We start from the raw sequence: 18,243 nt of genomic DNA on the forward strand, positions 1-18,243 counted from the left end.
CCAATTTTCCTGCTTACATTTACGGCATTTGGCAGACACCTGTACCCAGAGCGACTTACAAATGAACAGAGCTCAGTTAACAAAAGAGCCTTGATCAAGGGCCACAGAAGTGCAGCTTGAACCTGCGCACTTCTGAAGTCCAATCCCTTAACCAATGAGCTACCACCTCCTCTGCCTCTAACACATCGACTATATACAGATAATCAGTGTTTTTTAGTTCACCAGTCATATTGTTGAAATTTCATAATGTTATGTCTGGTCGTATGTATATATTGTGCCTTACACATATCTTGATACAATATATTTTTTTATTGTGTACTCGTTCTACAGCTTCTGCACATTTTCACTGCAGTACATATATTTACATATTTATCTGCATTTGTTCAGTTTGCACAATGCTACAATTTGTATTTTGTACTTTGCAATGATGAAGTTCTACCTACCTACCTACCTACCTACCTACCTACCTACATATATATATATATATATATATATATATATATATATATATATATATATATATATATATATATATATATAGCTTTAGACAACAACTGTGACTGAAACAAGAGTGGGAAATTAGCACAGTTAGAATAAAATATAACACATAAAGACCCAGCAGGCTGTAAAAGTCAATAAAATGGAAATAATACCATGAAGTACCTAAATTTATTTCTCAAAATACAATAATTAAGAAAGGATATAAACCTGCATGTAATTTCTTTCAGGTCACTGAATCATGAATGTGCAATAAACAAACCAACAAAGCCAATATATTAATCTCAATATATCAATAATATTCATTGCATTAATATGTAACATTTAAACTGTCTAAAACGTTAAGCTGGTAGCTCAGTGATACAGTTATTCTCAGATCATAAATGAAATTCTCAAAACTACTTGTTCAGCCTCCACATCATTTAGTATTTGTGTTCATCATGAGAACATTTCTTGTTGCTTTGATCAAATTGCTAATGTTTTTGTACATTCATTTAATCGATTGTGTACAAGTGTCTATTGTTTCCTACATTATCATAACATCACATTACATAGTGTTATGTTCATGTTGATTAAAATATATTATGCTGGTTTCACCTAAATAGCTTTAACCCCCAAAACATTTTAGCAGCAGTTCACTGTCTAAGTTTTTGAATGCAAAATGGTAAAACCAGTTGTCAGAATCTGCCATCTATAATTTCTATTAAACTTTTATTTGTAAATTTGACTTGAATTGATGAATTGTGCAGATGAATCTTTAATGTCACTAATGAAGTCGAGTGAATTGCATCAGATCAACCAATAATCAACTAGTTCTCTAAAACAGGTCAAAGGTGAATCTCATGAACCTTAAATTGGAGATTGAATACAGACAGAGTAAAACACAGAATTATACATTCTGAAAATAGATGAACAACTAAGAAACAAATGAACACTTGTATAGTACAGTAAAAGTGTGAATCCTGAACGATCTCTTGCAATCAATAAACATTTGCAAATATTCAATCAAATAAATTTGTGCTACTGAAATTCATAGATGCCAAACAGAAAAAAATTCTAATTTTGTGCATTAATAATCATTGTGACCCAAACATTAGTTTACATCAAGAAATACTGAAACTGTGCAACGTCATACTGATAACATTTTGACGATCTTGTGTGACAAAAAAACTTTTCATTGTACACATTGTTTTGACAAAGTGCACTTACTGGTTTGCAAATATTGAGGAGAAATGCTCCAAAGCGACTGAGAAAAACTGTAACATGTTTCCTTCTGATTTAAAGGTTGTGAAATAAAATCCCAGCACCACCGGATTGCTACAGTTGGGCGCTTGAGCAAGGCTTGACCCTCAATAGTGCACTTCTATCATCGTAAATTGCACAAAGCCAAGAAAAAAAAGGATAAATAGGAAAACAGGGAAAAAGGAATAGGGAAGGATCCACATAACCATAGACAGATTCTTACTGATAATGTGTCCATACTGATAATGTGTTGGTGACCTCTGAATGTTCTGCATCTCTACAACTCCACATTTCCCTTTACAGTACAGGTCAAATATCAGTGAAAATAATGCTGAAATTTTCTATCACATATTTGTTGCTGTGTAAGTTTTTAAAATGCTACTGGGCTAAAGTATGTGTGTCTGTTTAAACTTGTGGGTGGTGACAGGGGTTCCAGCATTAGAGGAAGGCCTCCTTCTGCTCTCATTATAAGCAAATAAAGACGATTTGGTAATCTGGACCCTGGAAGAACCCTGAATCTTCTCAGAGTAAGCGCCAGAACCACACGGATCTCCGCCATGGCAAAGTTTTGACCAACACAGTTCCTGCAACACAAGACACACTGCAGGTCAGCTATGTGTGATGTGTGCATAGCTGTGTGATTAAGATGTAGAAATTTTTACCTTGGACCAGCTGAAAAGGGAATATAAGCATATGGGGAGCGTTGTTTCTGGTTGTCAGGGTCAAACCGCATTGGGTCAAACACCTGCAAGGAACAACGACAATGTTGATTGAGTAAAACAGACAAAATAAGGGTGGCATGGCCTCAGTGCCAGTCGGTTTTATTATGGAGGTGTGTCTTCCATGCTTGTCATTCCCAGTGAGGCCTCTGTGCCTGTTTGTCCTAAACTGTAACATATCTTCAATTGTTGGAGGAAAAATGGAGAAAATAAACTACATGGACAAATTCCTGACTCTTTCAGCCATATGTGATTCTCTCCCAAACTGTTACCGCAAATGTGGAGGCACTCAATTGTAATGGACATCTTTCAATTAATTAGCATTAAATTTTCCCCTCATTTGATTAGGAGACGCAAACCTGTTTCAGCCCGACAATGCTCCTGTGCACAAAGCCTGCTCCATGTACATATGTTTTACATAATTTGGAGTGAATATCTCGAGTGGCCTGCAATAGAATTTTAAATTCAACCATATTGAACACCTTTGGGATAAAAGTGAACGTTGACTTCACCCGAGGCCTCCACACATCACCTACATCAGTACCTGACTTTACTAAAACCCTTGTGTCTGAATGTGGTTATTATAATGATAAATGGGACTAATTGTGGACTGGGATGTTCAAAAAGCACAATGTTATGGTCAGGTGTCCACAAACTTTTGTCCATACAAGTATATGTATGTAAATTATATATTAGATCTTTGACCCTGTGTCATCTACCCTCGCAATGAGAGGTGACCTAATGACTAAAGATCAGTGTCTTAACTTTTCACTGGTGTAATAATAATAATAAAAATAATAATAAATAATAATAATAATAATAATAAAAAAAATACTAATAATAGAACAATGTAAGCAACTGAAGATTGATTGGACAATGATAAATGAACAATAATAGGAGAGATATCATTACAACAGAAATATTCATATCAAACCTCTGGATTAGGCCACACATCTGGATTGCGATGGGTGCCATAAACACTGATCAGACCGATAGCTCCTGTGAACAAGGGAATATATTCAGTTGCATTGCAAATCAGGGCACTTAAAATTAATAATCCACTGTATCTTGAAAATAAAGCACCACTGTTATAATTACACAATCTCTATTCGAGCGTTGATGGCGCCCCCTTGTGGTAAATATTATCTAAACCTATATCTGTACATGAATGAGTAAATAGTGCTGTGTGTGACAGTATTGTGACATTATCTCTCATGCAATAAAAACAGCAGTCAAAGTTTAGTATGTGTTGGTGTAGATTTCCTAATAAACAGTTAAAATTGGCTTTAATCAGGTAAAGTCACTATGGATGAATGTGTGAAATAAAATTGAAATAGTTTTGGCTATTGAGATAGGGTCAGCTGAAGCTGTGCTCAGAAATCCACTCTTGTTATAAATGTTATAAAGCATAATTAGAGTATGTGAGTAATTACCCTCTGGTAGTATGCGTCCCCCAGGAACATTCATATCCTGAGAGTAGTATCTGGTTAAAGCCAACACAGGTGGACAAATCCTCATACTTTCCTTAATGCACATGGTTGTGAAGGTCAGGTTACTCAGGTCTTCCCTAGAGTCCATCAAAACCATATAAATCATCCATCAATTTAATCTCCAGAATTTCTATACACTTATGACATGTAACTGATTAAGTGATAAACATATCTAAATGACACAAATCCTTTTATCTAATGCACAGTTTTCTGAGCAGCCAATCAGCATTACATTTCACTGCAAGTTGCTTTCTGTAAATAACTCTATTTGTGATCAATAAAAAATCCTGAAATCTTGAATAACTCTGCTTATTGAATTAATAATTCATCAAATAAATTGTGCTTTTTTTTTTTTACTATTTTCCAAATTACAGAGAATAACAGTAATAGATGCATCTGAAAATAAAAAGATTATTTAATTGATGTGGGTAAAATTCATAAAGATCCTTTTTGAGGAAATACGTGATTTACGAACCAGACAAGCTCGTCAGTGTTTCTGTCTTCAAGAAGCGCATTGATCTCAGAACGACAGCGGTCTTGGTACTCCTGGTGCATGGCCAGATTAAACAGAACCCAGGAGATTGCACTCGCTGTTGTGTCATGACCTTAGAGAAAGAAAGAGAAGACACATTTCTATGACAACTTCCTTCTTTCCTTGCATTGTTACATTACTGTGTTTAAAAATATGATGAAAAGTGACACACATTACCTGCGAACATGAACGTGTCTGCTTGAGCTTTAATTTCCTCATTTGACAGACCTTCTCCATTCTCATCCTTACAGGAAATATCAGTTCAACACGTTAGAAACCTACATGGCTCGAACCGGTCAATATTACCTAAAAGACTCAAATAAATGATTTTTTTTAATTTGCTCACTCATTTTTTGATAAAAAGATGTACGGTATACATTATATTAAAACATTACATTCAAAACATCTATCTTTTCATTTAGAGCGAGTTATAAGAGCAGCACCTTGGTTTAAACAAGTACTCGATCGAAAATATATGATTGCTTTTTAGTCATGTTACTGAATATCTTTTTTCATTTCAGTCTTCCTGACAGTGTTCGGGGCTCAGACACACTCACCCAGTTTAAGTGCAGATTAAAAACATATCTTTTTAGCAAAGCCTACACATAACACACATAACACACATCACATCATAAACTTGTGCTCCAGAATATATGATCACATGCACATTATCAACTTGTGCTGTTAATATCATGAACAGCAGCTACGCTAATTCCTCTCCACTGCTTCTCTTTCTCTCCCCATCCCGAGGCTTCCTGAGGTTTGGCCAGCTCCAGTCAAGTCCCACCTCGTGAAGATTATGGACTTTAAAGAAGTAGATGCCAAACTCGCAAACATCCTGAACCATCTAGAGACGTACCAGTGCCAATTGGATCCCACTGCATGTGTGGAGTTTGACATTGGACTTCCTGAAGTGTTTAAAGGCTCTGGTATGGAGAAGCTGATGCTGGATCTGTGATGATCACAAATGTTGAGCTCAATAGCTCCTACTTTTATACCAAAGACTGTTGAAAGAACATTTACTTATAATCTTATACTCCAGTGCTCATGTTAGTTTTTACTCTCCAGTGTTCTGTACTGTTGAAAGATTTATGATCAAACTCTTGATGTCACACAAATGAGGATGGGTTCCCCTTTTGAGTCTGGTTCCTCTCAAGGTTTCTTCCTCTTTACATCTAAGGGAGTTTTTCCTTGCCACAGTCGCCACAGGCTGCTCATCAGGGATAAATGCACACCATTCACCTTAACTGTTGATTTCTGTAAAGCTGCTTTGAGACAATGTCTGTTGTGAAAAGCGCTATAGAAAAACTTGACTTGACTTGACATTTTTTTCTATATTGAACAGAATTTTTTCCCCCTAACAAAGTGAATAGACATAAACTTAGATAAACCTTCTTAAAAGAATTACTAGCAATTTTATAAATGAATGTGGTAAATTGGTATAAGAGGTATAAGTGCAGGGTCAGTTATTTCTCTGTGTTTGAACACTTTTTTCTAGTTCCGCTGTTGAGTTTTTTCTCAGAATGCGCTTTACGATATTAAAAAGGAAATAAAGGAGATAAAACATAGCATTAACAGCCTAATTATGGATAGTTTGAATGCTAAATATTAGACATAAGAAGACTAATATAAGGTGTATAAGTAAATTTTAGAATTTTAATTTTCATGTTATCAATCATCAGATCTCTACATCAAACTACATTAAAACAAAATTTTGTTACCCATGAAAGACAGGAGGTAACATGATGCATCTCCATAACTGAGGCTGATGCGATTCAAATCTTTAAGTGTAAACACGATATGTTAAAAGCTATGCAATATAATTTCCCCCATTACGATGCAGTGTGGTCCGATTTCAATTTGATTCAACACACGATACGATACAATGGAAAAAAAATTATGCAATACAATTCAATATGGTACAAACAGTTCACTTTTAGTTCTTCTGTCCAGATAAACAGCAAACCAAACATTTACCAGAAGTTCCTTCTGACTTCTAACACATGACCCTTTCACAAACAAGCCTTTGTAGTGCAAAATAAAAAGAAGAAAAAAAGATTAAATAAAACCAGATGTTCTTTTGCTGTTCTGTGTCCAGGAAGTTACAGCTCTACCTCTGCCATGTTAATCTGTATTCTATGTGACTCTCAGGACGCGCTTCGCTGCGGTGCCGATAGAACCCGCTCGAGAAACAGTTTAATGAAGAGAAATCAATCTATATATCAAATATTACTCACAAGTTATTGGTCACTTTCTAAATAGTAAAAGTATAGCGCATCTACTAATAATAATAATAAAAAAATAAAAAATAAACGATGTAATGATGTAAAAACTATGCATCACAATACACCAACATGTATTTGATGCACACTTTTTGAAGTGGATGCATCACATAGTTGACTTGTATGCCGATGCATAATAAAATATATATATTACCCTATTGTATCTGACATTACAGGAATTGTTAAAGACTGACCACACATTATGGTGGATTGAGCTTCAAAGAGGATAATTAGTATTTTCCTACTTATTATTCAGCAGAAACATTGATGCATGGTTAAGAAAATATAAGAGCAATGTGTACTATATTAACAGAATGGATTTTATGTCTAAGGAAACATTCAAACGTCTTGCTGCACTGTATGTTTCTTAATGACTCGATTGCGTTATACTGATTGCTTTATCTTGGCAACGAAGACTAGTCATGTGCCGAGGTGGCAAAAGTACACACATCCTTTAGTTAAGTAGAAGTACAGATACTCATGTTTTAAAATACTCGGGTAAAAGTTGAAGTACTGATTATACCTTTTTTACTCAAGTGAAAGTAAAGAAGTCTTGGCTCTGACATGTACTTAAGTAAAAAGTAGTTTGTGTCGCCGTTATGAGGGAAAAACCCACAAAACGCCACCTAGAGGGTAAATTGTGTAAAACATGACGGATTTGGTGTTTGATTTGAGACTTGGCGCAGAAATAAAACAAAAGTTTACTGATTAAAAATATTTTTATCTGGAGTTTATTTATTTATTTTATATCTAAGTAAAGAAGGGACGTCGTGGATAAATGTATTTTTTTCCGAAGGTTTTGATCTCCCCTCTTTTATATTTAGATATTTATTTATGTATTTCCATTTTTTATAAAAATGGTAAAAACAGAAATGCGTGCTGAATTGATAGTATATCAATAAAATGTAGTGCCGTTTACAATAATTTTTATTTTGACAGCCAAATACATGGCCGCAGGAAGTGGGGGTGCTGCATATATATATATATATATATATATATATATATATATATATATATATATATATATATATATATATATATATATATATATATACACAGTGAGGAAAATAAGTATTTGAACACCCTGCTATTTTGCAAGTTCTCCCACTTAGAAATCATGGAGTAGTCTGAAATTGTCATCGTAGGTGCATGTCCACTGTGAGAGACATAATCTAAAAAAGAAAAATCCAGAAATCACAATGTATGATTTTTAAACTATTTATTTGTATGATACAGCTGCAAATAAGTATTTGAACACCTGTCTATCAACTAGAATTCTGACCCTCAAAGACCTGTTAGTCTGCCTTTAAAATGTCCACCTCCACTACATTTATTATCCTAAATTAGATGCACCTGTTTGAGGTCGTTAGCTGCATAAAGACACCTGTCCACCCCATACAATCAGTAAGAATCCAACTACTAACATGGCCAAGACCAAAGAGCTGTCCAAAGACACTAGAGACAAAATTGTACACCTCCACAAGGCTGGAAAGGGCTACGGGGAAATTGCCAAGCAGCTTGGTGAAAAAAGGTCCACTGTTGGAGCAATCATTAGAAAATGGAAGAAGCTAAACATGACTGTCAATCTCCCTCGGACTGGGGCTCCATGCAAGATCTTACCTCGTGGGGTCTCAATGATCCTAAGGAAGGTGAGAAATCAGCCCAGAACTACACAGGAGGAGCTGGTCAATGACCTGAAAAGAGCTGGGACTACCGTTTCCAAGGTTACTGTTGGTAATACACAAAGACGTCATGGTGTGAAATCATGCATGGCACGGAAGGTTCCCCTGCTTAAACCAGCACATGTCCAGGCACGTCTTAAGTTTGCCAATGACCATTTGGATGATCCAAAGGAGTCATGGGAGAAAGTCATGTGGTCAGATGAGACCAAAATAGAACTTTTGGGTCATAATTCCACTAAACGTGTTTGGAGGAAGAAGAATGATGAGTACCATCCCAAAAACACCATCCCTACTGTGAAGCATGTGGGTGGTAGCATCATGCTTTGGGGGTGTTTTTCTGCACATGGGACAGGACGACTGCACTGTATTAAGGAGAGGATGACCGGGGCCATGTATTGCGAGATTTTGGGGAACAACCTCGTTCCCTCAGTTAGAGCATTAAAGATGGGTCGAGGCTGGGTCTTCCAACATGAAAATGACCCAAAGCACACAGCCAGGATAACCAAGGAGTGGCTCTGTAAGAAGCATATCAAGGTTCTGGCATGGCCTAGCCAGTCTCCAGACCTAAACCCAATAGAGAATCTTTGGAGGGAGCTCAAACTGCATGTTTCTCAGCGACAGGCCAGAAACCTGACTGATCTAGAGAAGATCTGTGTGGAGGAGTGGGCCAAAATCCCTCCTGCAGTGTGTGCAAACCTGGTGAAAAACTACAGGAAACGTTTGACCTCTGTAATTGCAAACAAAGGCTACTGTACCAAATATTAACATTGACTTTCTCAGGTGTTCAAATACTTATTTGCAGCTGTATCATACAAATAAATAGTTAAAAAATCATATATTGTGATTTCTGGATTTTTTTTTTTTAGATTATGTCTCTCACAGTGGACATGCACCTACGATGACAATTTCAGACTTCTCCATGATTTCTAAGTGGGAGAACTTGCCAAAATAGCAGGGTGTTCAAATACTTATTTTCCTCACTGTATATACATTTTTAATACATTTTTAATTCGTTTTGTATATATATATATATATATATATATATATATATATATATATATATATATATATATATATATATATATATATACAAAACGAATTAAAAATGTTGTTACCTAATGAATGTATCCAGGCTGAAGATCCACATATAGAACACAAGCAGAGAAAAGATGATGATGATGAATGTGTCTGTTCTCAGTCATGTTTACATCACTGACTCCCTCTGTCTCATCCACGTTCACCCCAGACTTCTTACTGCCTTCTGCCTGCTGATTCTTATCTCCGTAAAGAGTGAGAGTCAGGACTTTATACACCAGCGGATTGAAAAAGACGCGCAGTAACAGGAAATCGGTTGTTCGGCTGAAATCAGCGCGCAGTGAAAATGTAAAAAAAAATATATAATTTCACCAAATCAGTGGATTAAATGTAAAGTAACGAGCCTGTTTTGAAAATGTAAGAAGTAAAAAGTACAGATATTTGTGTAAAAATGTAATGAGTAAAAGTAAAAAGTTGTCTGAAAAATAAATAGTGGAGTAAAGTACTGATACCAGAAAAATCTACTTAAGTACAGTAACGAAGTATTTGTACTCCGTTACTTCCCACCTCTGGTCATGTGTTTGTGATATGTTAGTGTTAGCAAACCAAAGAAATGCTTTCATCTTCTCCCATTAGGGGGCGCCACAGCGGATCCTCTGCATGTTTGATTTGGCACATGTTTTTATGCTGGATGCCCTTCCTAACGCAACCCTCCCCATTTCTCCGGGCTTGGGACCGGCACTAAGAGTGGCTGGGGTTGGTTCCCTGACCGAGGATCGAACCCGGGCCACAGCGGTGAGAGCACCGCATCCTAACCACTAGACCACCAGGGACCCATGTTAGTGTTAGCAAACCAACAATTATAAAATCAGCAGAGCATTTTTAGCTGATTGACAGTCACTAGCGCTAATCCAAGTACAATAGATAGGATTCAGCTCAATATCAACTAAGACGAAATGCATCCAATGCAACATTTGCAGTAACAGATAAAAAAATCTTGACCTTTGTTTGTGAATTTGATCATTTTATCTTTCCAAAAACTGAACACTCTAGATCATTACCTTTTACATCTCTCTGCTTGAATTATATTTGACCTTAGTGGATTGAGTCACCTGCTGAATGAATAAATAGAAATGTCTGAAATCACTTTGTCACCTTTGACAGAAGCAGCACCTCTATGAAGTCAATTGCTCTCCTCTTCCTGCTTGCATGTGTGCTGCTTTCAGTCTGTCCCTGACTGAGAAACTGGGAACGGCGTTCTTGTACGACTTTGGCGGTGAAGTTGTGAACAATTTCACAGGCCCGATGGAAACGCTGCCCTTCTGCAGAGCGCTTATACAGCCACTCCCAGTGATGAAGGAGGCAGCGCTGCCTCTTCACCACCAACTCACTTAGTTCAAAAATGGCAGAGATGTACAAGCTGGATTTTCTGTCAGAGAATAATACAAAAAATACATGAGTAAACATGTTGCATGTAAACATCTGTGACTATTATCTGTACATCATGCCATTGTTTTACTATCATTAAGGCCCATGCATTCATTGTACAGAGTAGGGTCTAAATGTGTGTGTGTTAGAGTGAGTGAGTGAGAGAGAGAGAGAGAGAGAGAGAGAGAGAGAGAGAGAGAGAGAGAGAGAGAGAGAGAGAGAGAAAGCATGCTTCACTCACTCCTGGCAGTGGCTGTCATAGCTGAAAGTGCATTTCAGGAGACTGTCAAGTGTCATCAAGCTCACGTGTTCAAACATGTCAAAGTCATTCTTCCCTTCGGCCAGCAGACGGCGCCATTTCTCCTAAACAACATAAGAATTTTCACAAAGGAGCCTCACATCAATAAGGGAGTAAACAAAAACGAAATAAAAGAAGAACAGCCTAAATAAAATGCATTTTCCCTAGACATGCAGTATGCACCATATGTTATACATATTTGACTATATTATAAAGAAATGTCCACGGATATACACTATATGGACAAAAGAAATAGGACACGACTTTTCCAGTCAGTTGTGGTTCTTTCCCAAACTGTTGGAAGCACATAATTGTATAGAATGTCTTTGGATATGGTAGCATTTAATTTTCCCTTCACAACTACAAGACCTAAACCTGTTCCAGCATGACAATGCATTAACCCAGCTACATAAACATGTGATTTACTTGGAATGGCCTGCTATAGAGCCCTTACTGCAAAACACTTTTAATGAACATTAAATATTACATTAAATATGTCTTGGCATGAAGTACATGAGAATTGCAGTTAATGTTCTTCAGGAAGTTGATCATTCTGGTATAACAGCTCATTTCAGCTAACCTAATTTTCCCCAGCATTTGCCAACACATTTACATAAAGTTTAAGGTTTAAAGGTTAAGATTGGCTGTGAAACACATTAGTTGTGGTGTTATTTGTATTATAGTTATAAACAGATTTTCCATCAATTCACACTCAAGTTTTGCTTCTCTTAAAGGTAATAATACTAAAGACTTTCCTGTCAGCTTTTCTTTGTTTGTTTGTTTGTTTGTTTGTTTGTTTGTTTGTTTGTTTCTTTCTTTCTTTCTTTCTTTCTTTCTTTCTTTCTTTCTTTCTTTCTTTCTTTCTTTCTTTCTTTCTTTCTTTCTTTCTTTCTTTCTTTCTTTCTTTCTTTTAAAAAATCTGTTGAAGTGAAACACCCATCATATAAGTCGCTCTGTATATGATGAAAGAATATGGAATTCCAAAATAAAATACTCTGTGAACTTCTTGGCCGTATGATACACAGTGCTAGAAGTAATTTATTTATAATCTCATTATCTGGGTTTGGGTAATCTAAGATTTACTTTTAAGTCTAGTTCCTCTTAAGGTTTCTTCCTCATATTGTCTCACTTTTTTAAAATAGATATATTTCTATCCTTAAGGTACCCTGGTGGTCTAGTGGTTAGGATGCGGTGCTCTCAACGCTGTGGCCCAGGTTCGATCCCCAGTCAGGGAACCAACCCCAGCCATTGCATTCTTAGTGCTGGTCCCAAGCCCGGATAAATGGGGAGGGTTGCGTTAGGAAGGGCATCCAGCGTAAAAACGTGCCAAATCAAACATGCGGCTCATGAATACGGATGATCCGCTGTGGCGACCCCTAATGAGAGAAGCCGAAAGAAAGTTTTTATATATATTTCTATCCTACAATTTCTTTTCTTTTTTTCTTTTTTTTTTCTTTTTTTTTTTGTTAAGCCTCTTAGTGACAATGACATACTAAAAATGCTGTGCAACCTGATGAAAATGTATATTGCAAAAGGTCTCTCATGTGCAGGGATTTGTTTTATGTTTACTGACATAAATTATACTAATAATCCTGATGGACATTGTGGGCTGTCTCTTTGTGGGATGCTCTTAATTATCGCTACAGTGGATCGAGTGGATTCAAGTTTAAGTACATTAGAAGAAACCTATTTTTGTACACTTGACAAAGTTAAAAAGAAGGAAAAAAAATGAAAACCAGAAGTGTTTGTTTCTCAGCTATTTAAAATGGGTTGCCCAACAACAGTAAAGCCGTTTTCTTGGTGGTTTCCTCTTTTATACTCATGAGAGATGAATGTGTGGCTAATAACACTGTAATGTGTCAGATGCCTGGTACTTAAAGACTTACATGCATGATGTTGGTGGAGCTGTTGAAGATATGAATGTAGCTTTTCAGGATGTCAAAGTGAAAGGCCGGAGTGAGAAGACGACGCTGACGAGACCACTGTTTTCCATTGCTCAATAGAAGGCCCTGTCCTGTTTCACACACACACACACACACACACACACACACACACACACACACACACACACACACACACACACACACACACACACACACACACACACAAATAGTTTTATATCATATATACAACCCGATTCCAAAAAATTTGGGACACAGTACAAATTGTGAATAAAAAAGGAATGCAATAATTTATAAATCTCATAAACTTATATTTTATTCACATTACAATATAAATAACATATCAAATGTTGAAAGTGAGACATTTTGTAATGTCATACCAAATATTGGCTCAATTTGGATTTCATGAGAGATACACATTCCAAAAAAGTTGGGACAGGTAGCAATAAGAGGCTGGAAAAGTTAACCAATTTGCAACTTATTAGAGCAATTGGAAACATGATTGGGTATAAAAAGAGCCTCTCAGAGTTGCAGTGTCTCTCAGAAGTCAAGATAGGCAGAGGATCACCAATTCCCCCAATGCTGCGGTGAAAAATAGTGGAGCAATATCAGAAAGGAGTTTCTCAGGGAAAAATTGCAAAGAGTTTGAAGTTATCATCATCTACAGTGCATAATATCATCCAAAGATTCAGAGAATCTGAAACAATCTCTGTGTGTAAGGGTTCAAGGCCGGAAAACCATACTGGATGTCTGTGATCTTCGGGCCCTTAGACGGCACTGCATCACATACAGGAATACTACTGTAATGGAAATCACAAAATGGGCTCAGGAATACTTTCAGAAAGCATTGTCGGTGAACACAATATCTATACATGATCCAGATGTGCAGGCGTTTTCTCTGGGTCAAGGCTCATTTAAAATGGACTGTGGCAAAGTGGAAAACTGTTCTGTGGTCGGACGAATCAAAATTTGAAGTTCTTTTTGAAAAACTGGGACGCCATGTCATCCGGACATGGCGTCAGTGCTCAGTTCAGAAGCCTGCATCTCTGATGGTATGGGGTTGCATGAGTGTGTGTGGCATGGGCAGCTTACACATCTGGAAAGGCACCATCAATGCTGGAAGGTATATCCAAGTTCTAGAACAACATATGCTCCCATACAGACGTCGTTTCTTTCAGGGAAGACCTTGCATTTTCCAACATGACAATGCCAGACCAGATACTGCATCAATTACAACATCATGGCTGCGTAGAAGAAGGATCCGAGTACTGAAATGACCAGATCTTTCACCCATAGAAAACATTTGGCACATCATTAAGAGGAACTGACATTTGCAGACTGTTATAAAAGAAGAGGGGATACCACACAGTGGTAAACATGGCCTTGTCCCAACTTTTTTGAGATGTGTTGATGCCAAGAAATTAAAAATCAACAAAAAAGCCCAGAAATGCACAGAAGACCAGAGGTAATTTTATAATGTTAATATTGATGCTTCTGTTAACCTTGATGCATGTGGGAGACTTGTGAGATTTGAAGTGTGTTATTTGGATTCCTTGCTTTAGTAATGGCAGTCTTTCACACTACAGGAGATACTTATCTGTGATGCAGCGCTCTGTTACTGTATATATATATATATATATATATATATATATATATATATATATATATATATATATATATATATATATATATATATATATATTATATACTGTATAATATTGATGGTTTCCATAACCGTGGCCTCATAAAGATGATATTAAGAGATGGATTGATTCAGGTGGGACACCACTGAAAGCCTAAGTGTGAAATGTCCGCCACTGTTATTTATACATGATGATTATTTTATCTACTTCTAAAATTAATGGGTTTTCATAATTCAGTTAAAAAATTAGTGCAATGCAATAGCAGGCTTTTATTTGAATAGTGCAAATTAAGGTTGACGTAGTTCATATGATAGCATAACCATGACACTGTGGTGGAATTACAAGAGGAACAAACTCCTTGAAACTAAACCTTATCTATGCTTATTAATCAGAGAATCATGCTAATACTGTCTATAAAATAGTGAAAACAGCAATGATGCTGGTGGTTAGCTAACTGAGGAACCAAAACACACACACCAGATCATTACTAACCCTTAAACAGTGTGTATAAGAGAGGAAAAGGCAAGTATTAGTTAGGGGATATTACTTACCAAGCCATGGTCTCATAAACCCATAGAACAGTTCATCTTTAAATGTAATAGAAGCTAGTGAGAAAAAAAATCAACACATGAATACCTATAGGAAAATCATTATATATTAATTTGTGTATAATTAAGTGTTTTTTTTTTTATTTTTAAAATTTTTTAATAGTGCCTTTCTTTTGATTTTAATCTCAATCTACTTACATTTTGTATCATTTTGTATCATTAAGAGAAGGTCTATGCTGTGCTTTTGTCAGCAATAATTTATAAATGTATCAATATATTACTCAGTATGGTTATGTAAAATATTTACCCGAGGCAAGAAGCAAAGGTTTGACGTAATCAGGATGAAAAACTCTCACAAGGTTATAAAAAGGACCAAGGAACCAGGCACAGGAGTGATGGTACGTCCTTACAAGCTCATCCACCTTCTGAAGACCCACTTCATCAGACCGGAACTGAAAGATGGAAAACAAATTACCAGTGCAATTTTAATAGGACCCAGAAACAAGATTGCATTTCCAAAAAATAATACAGGCACTTTTATAGAGGAGCTAATTTGCATATTTTCAAATTAATTATCAATAAAAAAAGGGCCGCTATGGACACTTAAGCTTACATTTATGGCATTTGGTAGACAGTCTTATCCAGAGAGTCTTACCGTACCTACTTTACCAGTAATCTACCACCTCCACTAGCTAAGCAAGTGGTCACTTTCATGCCACATTCAGCTTAATACTGGGCCAGTTTTAAGTAATAGAGGTAAGGTCTATAAAGGTAAGATCTAGCCAACTGTCTTGCCTGAATAAGTGTAGATCCAATTGTTTTTAGGACCAGACCTTATTTAATGCTTTATTTGTATAGCGTGAATTTAGATGACTGCCAATCTGACTAGTTATGTACTATTTGCTATGACAAATGAAATCCACATGTGCTACGCAAAAAGATAACATTTACTTTGAATGCTCTGTTTACAGTATGCAGCCAGTAATGTAGTAATACCAGTTATGTAGCCACTATCTATTCAAGTTTCAACTGTTAGTCTTACTCTGAAAATGGACTTGCAGGTCAAAACCAAAAGAAAAAAAAAAGAGAAAAGATGGTTTAAATATCTAAACTTGGCCAATAGTCTTTCACACTGTATATATGTTTGCATGTACAGAATGTGTGTGTGTATGTGTGTGAGACACTTCCTGTCTGCTATTTTGTGTGTGTGTGTGTGTGTGTGTGTGTGTGTGTGTGTGTGTGTGTGTGTGTGTGTGTGTGTGTGTGTGTGTGCGTGACACTTCCTGTCTGCCATTTATTCTGAATTCCCTTCTGCAGGCAATTGCAAACTGACAGAGAGAATGCAATATCCTTATGATTCACAATTATACATGTGTTTTAATTTAACATTAAAACAGAAATGTAAATTTGTGGTCGTAAAAGATCTAATAGAAAACTGAATTACATGAATAAGATGAACTTTTTGTAATTGCATCATTTGAATGCTTCAGCCCTTAATTACATCTATTCTGTTATTTATTTTCTTTAATTTTCTTTGCCTCTTTTTTTTGCTGTCATAGAGTCTATCTTAAATTTCTTGTTCTATAAGTCCCCGTTCTTTCTTTTTTTCTATTTTTCTTTCTTTCTTTCTTTCTTTCTTTCTTTCTTTCTTTCTTTCTTTCTTTCTTTCTTTCTTAATTAAGTTACTTTTGCTCCTTCCTTCAGATTTTTGTGGCGATGATGATGAGGATGATTTTTACTTTTGTGCTGTAGGGGGTAACTCACCATGCCCATGTGCCCCAGAAACCAGTTGCGCTGCGGCGGAACGCTGAAGCACGAGAAGCGCTTGCGCCTCCACAGCAGCTGCGCGAGGCGCGCGCCGAGGAGCGCCGCTAGCGCGAGCGCGCACATGCACAGTGCACCGGACAGTGAGCACGCGCACAGTGCCCGGGGCAGCAGGGCCCCCAGAGCTTTAAAGAACAACACAGCCATCCTAAGATACAGCACAGGACAAAATGAATGCATGTCGTACATGTAGAAAATGACCTCTCTATAACAGGAGTTTGTATGCATATTAACATTCATTCATTTATTTAGCCATGCATTTTGTTTCTTTTTGTATGTAAACGCTGCCAGCGTGAACGCACTTCACTTCCCACACACGATAACGTCCTGTCGATATGAAACAGTGATTTGACTTTGTGCTACAATTGATTTAATATATATATATATATATAAAAAAAAAAAAAACATCGATCTCACCCAACTCCAAAAGTTGTATGCACGTGCTTCGAGCAGCTGTGAGAACTTTTCTGTTGCAACAATGTATGTTAACATCAGAAACAATCTGCTGGGCAATTTCCTGCACACGCACGCACGCACGCACTCACACCCACACACACATTAGTATATAATTTAGTTTGCATTTAAATGCTACTAGAAATAAAAAAAGATAAAAGAACTGGAGTCAGACTTAGTAAAACCAAATAAGGCTACGTATACCTATTTATTTTTCTCCCATTTGTCTGTCAATAATTCATATGTGCCATGAAATTAAATATTTGTAATCTGAGAATTGCCTCCTAACAAATTGCAGCATTCTGTTAGTATGAAAAATGTGAAACAAAATAAATAAACCATGACACAAAATCTAAAAAAAATATGCAACACATATGTGTTCATCACACTAAACTTTTAAAGTAACATGTTCAGGCATTGGGAATCAAAACTGTGCTTGCAAAGCACAAAAAGTGCTTTTAATTGCATGACATGCTTTTGACCACTTAAATTCTACAGTAAATGCAAACACAAGAGAATTTTGCTGACAGATAGCTCTCCCAAGCACACCAAATCCTTTCCTTTGTTTTACTCTGCAGTGGATTCCTGATTTTCCATAGTGGCCAGTGCGGCAAAATTCCTCAAGGACTCTGGCTGCTTAGTGGTGCTGGTATTTAAACTCACAAACT

At 36.6% G+C, this 18,243-nt stretch overlaps 1 protein-coding gene across 1 annotated transcript in view; it reads right to left on the minus strand.

Moving 5' to 3' along the window:
* Positions 1 to 655: 655 nt before the first annotated feature.
* The window catches only part of cyp4f3 (cytochrome P450, family 4, subfamily F, polypeptide 3), a 19,366-nt gene continuing 1,778 nt past the window's right edge, over positions 656 to 18,243 (minus strand). Inside the window, exons 1-15 of the mRNA XM_083556561.1 lie at positions 17,540 to 18,243; positions 17,063 to 17,270; positions 15,606 to 15,750; positions 15,302 to 15,355; positions 13,093 to 13,220; positions 11,150 to 11,271; positions 10,636 to 10,909; positions 4,659 to 4,725; positions 4,425 to 4,554; positions 3,893 to 4,026; positions 3,394 to 3,458; positions 2,403 to 2,485; positions 2,123 to 2,324; positions 1,266 to 2,035; positions 656 to 1,136 (exon numbers count right to left, since the gene is read on the minus strand). The exon at positions 17,540 to 18,243 is cut by the window's right edge and continues 1,778 nt beyond it. Coding sequence (XP_083412687.1) covers positions 2,018 to 2,035; positions 2,123 to 2,324; positions 2,403 to 2,485; positions 3,394 to 3,458; positions 3,893 to 4,026; positions 4,425 to 4,554; positions 4,659 to 4,725; positions 10,636 to 10,909; positions 11,150 to 11,271; positions 13,093 to 13,220; positions 15,302 to 15,355; positions 15,606 to 15,750; positions 17,063 to 17,269 — 1,629 coding nt within the window. The 5' untranslated portion in view covers position 17,270; positions 17,540 to 18,243 and the 3' untranslated portion in view covers positions 656 to 1,136; positions 1,266 to 2,017. The remainder of the gene's footprint in view (positions 1,137 to 1,265; positions 2,036 to 2,122; positions 2,325 to 2,402; positions 2,486 to 3,393; positions 3,459 to 3,892; positions 4,027 to 4,424; positions 4,555 to 4,658; positions 4,726 to 10,635; positions 10,910 to 11,149; positions 11,272 to 13,092; positions 13,221 to 15,301; positions 15,356 to 15,605; positions 15,751 to 17,062; positions 17,271 to 17,539) is intronic.

This window comes from Silurus aristotelis (assembly GCF_946808225.1).
Source record: "Silurus aristotelis genome assembly, chromosome: 12".
NCBI lineage: Eukaryota > Metazoa > Chordata > Actinopteri > Siluriformes > Siluridae > Silurus > Silurus aristotelis.